Consider the following 7,900-nt stretch of genomic DNA (forward strand, 5'->3'; position numbering starts at 1 on the left):
ACATCGTTATGATAAAAAATATTTTTATACTATCAGGTCATTTAAACAATATTTACTAGTAAAGACTTCTGAACAACCTTAAAAAATGAGATTTTGTAATATTGAAAATAAGGCAGCTAACTTGTTACAACATGTAAAGTTACCCGATAATGTAAAACTTGCTAAGGTGATAATGTATTCTTTAAATTCTATGAAATAATAGTATCATAAATAGATTTGGTGAACGGCAATTATAGAGTTAAGCTATATTCTTATATCGAGTCTTATAATAAAAATTATATTTTAATTAGTTATCGGGTTATAATTACATGAAACTATCGCACCTAGATTAGTTATATAATGTATAAAATGTATCACGTGATTGCTAATTCTTTTAATACATAAGTAATGGTAAAGTTCAACTACCTAAATTCTTCACTATATGTACACTATTTGTTGTTCAATAAATAAAAAACCAATACAATTTGTCTAATGACTCATATCACTAAGGTTTTTTCGACCGCCACAAGTGTTTTCAACATGCAAATTCACCACTATATATACATGTAGTTTGCTCCCCCTCCTAAAATGGCACGTTAATTACTTAATTCTTTGGGGAGAAATTCAAAAATAGCCAGATTTATCACTGGTCGTTGAAAAATAGTCAAGTTTCAAAAGTCATTGAAATTTAGCCACTTTAAATCTGAGCGAAAACACTGTTCANTTACGGAGTTCTAAGCATAGTATGCTAGTAACTACCGTAAGTTACGGAGTACCAGATACTATGACTAGGAACTCCCGCAAATTTTACGGGAGTTCAAGCATAATTATGCTGGAACTCCCGCAAATTTTACGGGAGTTCCAGCAAGTATAATTGTCCAGTATAATATACTGGAGTTTGGAGCACTGGCGCCCCAGTCTCCCGCAAATTTTACAGGAGTTAGCAAAGTATACCGGTCCAGCATAATATGCTGGAGTTCGTACACAAATGCACCAGAACTCCCGTATATTATACTGGACCAGTCCCTGTTGCAGCAAAATAGTGGCTATTTTTCATTGACTTAATAAACGCTGACTATTTTTCATTGACCAGTGTGAAAACTGGCTATACCATGATATTTTAACAATTCTTTGCCATTGTTATATTAGTAAACCATTAGCTCAACTCCGTTTAGCATTTGTCATGCCATGTGAAGAACTAAACGTGGACTGTAACCAAAACTCTTATAGCACCATTAAACTATACTATCATTTATCATCTAGAAAACATTACGAGTTTGTACCGAATGACTTTTAAAAATATTACTAACAATTAAAAAAAAAATTCCCCAATCTCAGGTGTAAACAAAAATTACCACAAAATTTTCAAGTAGATCTTATTTTTTATTTTTAAAAAAAAATAGTATTATTCAATTCAGAAATAATAAAAGAATGATTAGATGAGTTGACTTAGTTTGATTCCATTATTCTTCTTTAAATTAAATTTACATATTAAGTGCTTGTGCTTCCCTCCATATACATATCCGAACCTATTTTGTTTCTTTCTTCCCTTTCCTTTCCCTCGTTTTCTCCCCTTTCTCTCTCTTCCCGCTTTTTCTATTCTCAGATCTCATCTTCTTCCTCTCCTCTCCTCAATTCCCCTTCTTCTCAATTCCTTCCATTTCCTTTTTCTCTAAATTCCTCTCCTTCAATTTCCTCTGAAAACCCCCCTAAACCATAGCCACAAGGGCTTCCAATTCAATTTGATTGTTGAATTGAAAATCAAAACGATTAAAAACTTTGGGAATTTTGTCAGCTGGGGTTTGCTTCAAAAAGAAGAGTAGCAGATCATGCAGCAGCCACATCATCAACAGCGTGAGCTCCCATTCACGTCGAGTAAACCGCCGCTTGGAGATTACCACCGCTTCTCTACTGACCCACTTCAACAGCCTGAAGCCATCCTTGTTAAGTCTACTGTGAGTCTTCCAATTTTCATGTACTGGAAATGGTCTTTTATTGTTATACATATTTTTGTCCCCTTATTGAGAGTGAGTGAATTGAACAAATTCTAGGAAATTTTGCCGTTTAATTTGCATCAGTAAAGGTAGAATATATGTGGTTGTGTCCTGTAGGTGATTTCTTCAATTGGGTTTGACTTGAATTTTCATTAGTTCATATGTGTGGAAGTCCCCGTTTCTAGTATGTGATCTTTCTTGATTTGGATTGTTGTCTTTATCAATTTACCCGATCTGAACTTTGTGTCATTTTGAGTTCAAGATTGATTGGTCTTTTGGCTTTATGGATGTCTTAGTTTCCATAAGTTTGGAGATAAAATGAAAGTTGTAGCAGCTCTTGTATTTTCAGCTACAAACCTACCTAAATTGCTAGGTTTCTTATTCTTTTTGTGTTACCATTACTTCTTTCAATAGATAAGGAGACTATATCTGCAGAATTTAATTAGAAGGAGAAAGCAGAGGGGACAAGGTCATTCGTTTAGGTTGGTCAAGATCTAAATTACAATGTAAGAGGCGTGTGGAATTTTGAAATGCAGAAAATTGTCAAATGTCTTTGTATGCATTAAGAAGGATCTTTTTTTTTGATGAAGTGATTGTGTTTCATTAAAAAGAGCATCAAGAAGATGCATAGTTTCAGGAAGCCTAGTTACAAAAGAGAAAAACAAAAGAGAGAAGTTAGGCCCTATACAAAGTGTCAATCTAGGACACGAGTACTAACAAAGTCCAAAAAATGTCCAGTACTAGTTCCTCCCCTTTGCATTTTTCTCCGATGAATCAGTTTAAACTTTCAGGATGGCCATCATTTGCTGCAAAAAAAAAAACATTTGTTTGATGTGTAAGAAGGAATGATTCTTAGTCGAGAGAGTTGCTATAGTCTATGACTGAATTCTAGGTTAACACTTTGTGTCTAGGTTAGTACGACTTTAACACGCGTCATGAGGCTTGCTTCATTATATACCCAACATTTCTCCCGAGTATTCCCGATGTGGGATTTGCCTAGGGTGTTACATGTTGATGGAGTTTGGCTATGGTTTGACAAAAACTAAATCAAATTGATTGAATAGTAAAAATGAAGGTTGATATGGTTTTCAGAGCGTAAGGTTCTTGGTTGGAGTAAGAACTGTACATGATTGAGGGTAAAGTTGAATTCTGATTAGATTTGCAAGGTACTGATTGGTCCTATGACTCAGCTTGTGGATCGGTGCTAGTTACATGCAATTTCTTGTGAATTGCAAATTGAGAAAGAAACTAGAGGAATCATTAGAGGAAATAAGTGCCTAATTAAGAAGCTACAATGTTCTAATACATTATGCATCTCTCTCCCCCCCCCTGCTTGAACTGTTAAAAGAAGGCCTCTAGTCCTCCTGTTCTGGTGAAGCATCTAAAATGTCGGCCACTACATAGAGACTTGCGCATACTAGTCTTATGCTGTCTCACATGTCTAGAGAAGTTATAGCAGTAGCTTTTAGGCTGAAGTCAAGTCATATGATAGTGGAAAAGGATAACGCGATGGACTAAGCAACCATTGTCATGATGAATGAGGTCTACTCTACCAATAACTGGTAAAATACCAAACTGCATCAAATTTTTAGTGAACTATTGAAACAATCAATGAGATCGATTGGACAAGCATCAAATAATATTATCGTCATGCTGCCAATATTAGTTTTTTATTATGTTCCATTTCCAAAATCTTTATTTAAATTTTTTTAGTGATACAATTTGAGTTTCTTGATATGACAATCTGGTTGAGTAGTTTATAGTATCTATATATCAACTTCACTTCAGACACAATTTTTGGTTAAAGCTTCTAAATTTTATTGCTGATGGGAACTTGGGGATATTCTATTGTCTTGATTAGCCACTGAAACGGAAGAGTGAAACAGCAAACTACAAACAGGGAGTTGGTGCACAGATAACAGATTCTGGATATGCTGACGTGAGTAGTCCAATGCAGACACCAATCTCAGGGAAAGTTGGAAAGGCACAGAAAGTTCCTAGGACATCAAAGGCCAGATCTGCTTCTCAAGCTGCTACCTCAAATTTAGGTATGGATTCCTATGAAGAAGTTTTTGTCAACATTAATTTATGTATCTCATATCATCAATATAAAATTCATCATTTTTATCTTATTCATTTTGGCAGATAAACAGTTTAATGATTAGTAATATTTTCTTTGTTATATCGCTCCATCTTATCTTTGTTTTGCATTTTCTCTGAGTCACCCACCAATTTTTAGAACACATAAAATTATGAAAGATATAACTTCTTAAATATTTCAAATTACAGGATCCCCTTCAGGAAATAATGCTACTCCAGTTGGTCCTTGCCGCTACGACAGCTCCTTGGGTAAATTATTACTTTTATGACTTATGATTATCAATTTGTGCCTTTTAGTCTTTGTCTCCACTATGTCCCTAGGTGTGTGGATTTAGGTGTGAGTTTTATTTTTTATGCTTGTGCATTTATATTTTATAGGACATCTCTCTTAAAACATTACTTGTTGTACTGGATAAACATATACCAGAGTAAGTAACTCATGACTTACCTCTCTTGATTCTCATTCAGGTCTCTTAACGAAGAAGTTCATTAACCTGATCAAACATGCAGAAGATGGCGTTCTAGATCTAAACAAAGCTGCTGATACATTAGAGGTAACCTTCACTTCGCAGTTGATACTACATAAGCATGTGTGATGAAGTTCTACCAGCTTACAGATCTTTTCCTTAGAACAGGTGCAGAAAAGGCGTATATATGACATCACAAATGTCCTGGAAGGCATTGGTCTGATTGAGAAGAAACTCAAAAACAGGATCCAGTGGAAGTATGAAATGCTTATCCAATAAATATATTTTATTGAAGTTTATCATTTGAAGTTCTACATTATTCAAGATCATTCAATAAACAAAAAGTTGTGATTCAGTTCTATTGTTACATAGGGGTTTAGATGTCTCAAGACCAGGGGAAGTTGATGATAGTGTTACAAGTTTACAGGTAAGAAGAAATATCTCGATGCCTGCCTGCTTTCTTATTTTTTTAATTGTCATTTAGCGCAGTCATAATCTGCCAAGTAGCCTGAGCCAAAGGATTAATCGTTGGCTTCTGCTTCCTTTTCAGGCAGAAGTAGAAAATATGACTATTGAAGAACGTAGATTAGATGAACAGACAAGGTTATCTTCTGAATGCCTCTAATACAATATTCAAGGTTTTATTTTGCTTCACCATTATGCTAATACTGTGTTATATTGGTTTTTTTCCAGAGAAATGCAAGAAAGGTTGACTGACCTGTGTGAAGATGAAAACAATCAAAGGTACCCATTCTTTGGTTTATTAGTTCTTTTTGTTACTCTTGGTTATCAGCCGATCTATCTGCTCACTTTTCCTTCCTTATTCTTGCCACTCATCTCCTCCAAAAGATGGCTTCTCGTTACTGAAGATGATATAAAGAGCTTACCTTGTCTTCAGGTAACTTTAGAACAGATGCTTTTGGTTTTTTCCTTTCATTCTTTTGTAATGCAATTTTCATCAAATGATCAGCGCTCACATTTATTGCCCTCATCAGAATGAAACACTGATAGCTATTAAAGCTCCACATGGCACCACTTTAGAAGTCCCAGATCCTGATGAGGTAACTGCTTTCTCTTTAGTACAGAAACTTTCCTTTCAGTATCGTAGCAAGTCTACCGGTTATTTAACTGGTTACCTCAGCAAAATTTAAGTAGCAGTTCTACATATATTAGTATGTCTTCCTTTCTCCAATAGGCTGTTGATTATCCACAAAGGAGATACAGAATTGTGCTTCGCAGCACTATGGGACCAATTGACGTTTACCTTGTCAGGTACTTTTTCTCTTTTTATTGCAACTAATCTATGATATTGAAACGATTAATATGTTGCTAGAAACAGAGTGCAGTGTTTATATTTTAAGGGCAATGTAACTTAATAGGGAGAGTATAGATGATTTGTGTGTAATTCTTTCTTTGTTTTGAAAATTTTATTTAGTCAATTCGAGGAAAAGTTTGAAGAGATAAATGCTGTCGAGGCACCATCAGCCATGCCTTCAACATCAGATTTCAATGAGAATGAAACTGCAACATTGCCTACTGAGGAGGAGAGTGGAGGAGTTGATGGCAGAATAGACGAAAAAGAAAATCAAAGTGTGTGCGCAGATGTTGGTACTTCGCAGGACTTTGCAAGTGGAATCATGAAGATTGTTTCAGATGTTGATGTAAGTTTTAGTTTACAAGCCTTAAAAAATTGATAGTTGAGTGTTTTACAAGCAAGAAAATTAGGAAATTCAACATATATAGTGCATCATTTTGTCTTTTACGTGATGAGTAGGATTTTTGGAGAAACAATCTAATGCAGTTATTGGGAATTCAAATGAGCGATTGGATCACTTTGTTTTTTCCATCACTGACTTTTTATACGGTCCTGCAGAATGAAGAAGATTACTGGCTTTTGTCAGATGCTGATGTTAGCATCACTGACATCTGGAGGGCAGACTGTATCCTATTAGTTCCCTGTTTCATTTGGTTTTCTATTTTTATTTCTTGCTATCAATGAAAGTTATCCTGTGAAGATAGAATCCTTGACTCAAAAATAGCTGTTCTTGACTGGAACGAGTTGAACGTAATTCATGAGGATTATTCAATTGCTAACGTCAGTACTCCACGTGCCCAAACTCCCCCACCCAGTACCACTGAACTGCCTTCTGCAAATACAACTGGGAGCTGAGGAGTATTTTCCTGGCATCAGTACTGTGGATGCTCAGGCGATGCTTGTTCTCGGTATAATAGAAGTTCTACATTTGATTAAAATCCTCTGTATAGATTCTGAATGACCTAAAGGAAACAGCAAGTGCATCCGGGAGCTTTTCCCTAACTGCTCGATCAGGAAGTTGGCATTTGAGACCCAAGAAATAGGCTTCATTGTACAGTTAATATATATACTTGAATTGTACTGGTAATGGCAATAATCAGATGGTTAAACTGCTGTCTAAATTTCACTGTGTATTATCAAATTTTTCTTAGCTTTGAAATTCTTGATAAGAAGGTTTATTGTCATATATTGATGTTGATCAACTTGGAAAAATTTGATTTATTCCGCTGCATTTTAGAGCTTCTTGTAACATCTGAAACTGCAATTACTGGAAGCTTGCTGCTAACTGTGGGCAAATTTGAGCATGCTATGTTAATCTTCACCTCAGCTTGGTCAGGCTACTTGAGAAAATGAAATGGTACAACAAAAAAGAATGTCAAGAAATGCATGCTTTGTGTTAATATTGTGCTAGTTTTTGCCTTCTTCAACAGAAATGGTGCAGCTACCGTGGAAGAACAATGGAGTAATATTGTGCCTAGGGCTTTGGTGCAGTTGTGATGTGTGGGAATTGGGATAAGAGCACGCCATGCGTTTGAACCAAAAATTTGGTATTTGAGTGGAAAAGGGTCGAAGAGGTGGTCTATTATCATTGAATAACAATTTATGATTATGAAAAAGAAAAAACAATGGACTAATATTTGGTTGAAAGGTACTAATATATACTTCGATGTACGTTACTTTGCACCAAAATCCTGCCCTATCATATTAAGTCATCCAAAATCTATGTTTGGATCTCTTTATCAACTTTCATCCAATCCGACTGGCAACAACTTCATCACATTAGTGGAAATTCCCACCCGCGAACAATATGATTTTCCTTAAGGGAATTCTGAAATTTATGTATCTTTGCATTTAAATAGAATGTCATATTTCACTTGTCGAAAGTTATGACTTTAATGTTTTTGAAAAAGAATTTTTAAGTAAAACATGAATCGCCAAATTAACCTTACAAGTTTCAGCAAAAGTTTCTCTTCTTGAGAAGAGGACTAAAATTTCTAGATGAACACAGTGGCAACTTAGACTATTTCTGGCCCTTTATATATATA

At 35.2% G+C, this 7,900-nt stretch overlaps 1 protein-coding gene across 1 annotated transcript; it reads left to right on the forward strand.

Annotated features, from left to right (window-relative positions):
- The first annotated feature begins 1,504 nt into the window (after positions 1 to 1,504).
- LOC109216189 (transcription factor E2FB-like) lies at positions 1,505 to 7,076 on the forward strand. The gene is made up of 14 exons (XM_019380321.1): positions 1,505 to 1,934; positions 3,835 to 4,021; positions 4,263 to 4,322; positions 4,542 to 4,627; positions 4,709 to 4,797; positions 4,913 to 4,967; positions 5,091 to 5,143; positions 5,234 to 5,284; positions 5,390 to 5,438; positions 5,536 to 5,601; positions 5,736 to 5,812; positions 5,976 to 6,201; positions 6,414 to 6,480; positions 6,580 to 7,076. Exons 1-14 carry the CDS (start codon positions 1,809 to 1,811, stop codon positions 6,708 to 6,710), a joined length of 1,323 nt encoding a protein of 440 aa, XP_019235866.1. The 5' UTR covers positions 1,505 to 1,808; the 3' UTR covers positions 6,711 to 7,076.
- Positions 7,077 to 7,900: the final 824 nt, after the last annotated feature.

This window comes from Nicotiana attenuata, unplaced genomic scaffold, assembly GCF_001879085.1.
Source record: "Nicotiana attenuata strain UT unplaced genomic scaffold, NIATTr2, whole genome shotgun sequence".
In the NCBI taxonomy this organism is placed as follows: Eukaryota; Viridiplantae; Streptophyta; class Magnoliopsida; order Solanales; family Solanaceae; genus Nicotiana; species Nicotiana attenuata.

Excerpts from the sequence above, each read along its gene's own strand:
- LOC109216189 (XM_019380321.1), top strand. The coding sequence starts at position 1,809 with ATGCAGCAGCCACATCATCAACAGCGTGAGCTCCCATTCACGTCGAGT. Across the intron at positions 4,323-4,541 it reads CCGCTACGACAGCTCCTTGG|GTCTCTTAACGAAGAAGTTC; the intron begins GTAAATTATTAC and ends ATTCTCATTCAG. Across the intron at positions 4,628-4,708 it reads AAGCTGCTGATACATTAGAG|GTGCAGAAAAGGCGTATATA; the intron begins GTAACCTTCACT and ends TCCTTAGAACAG.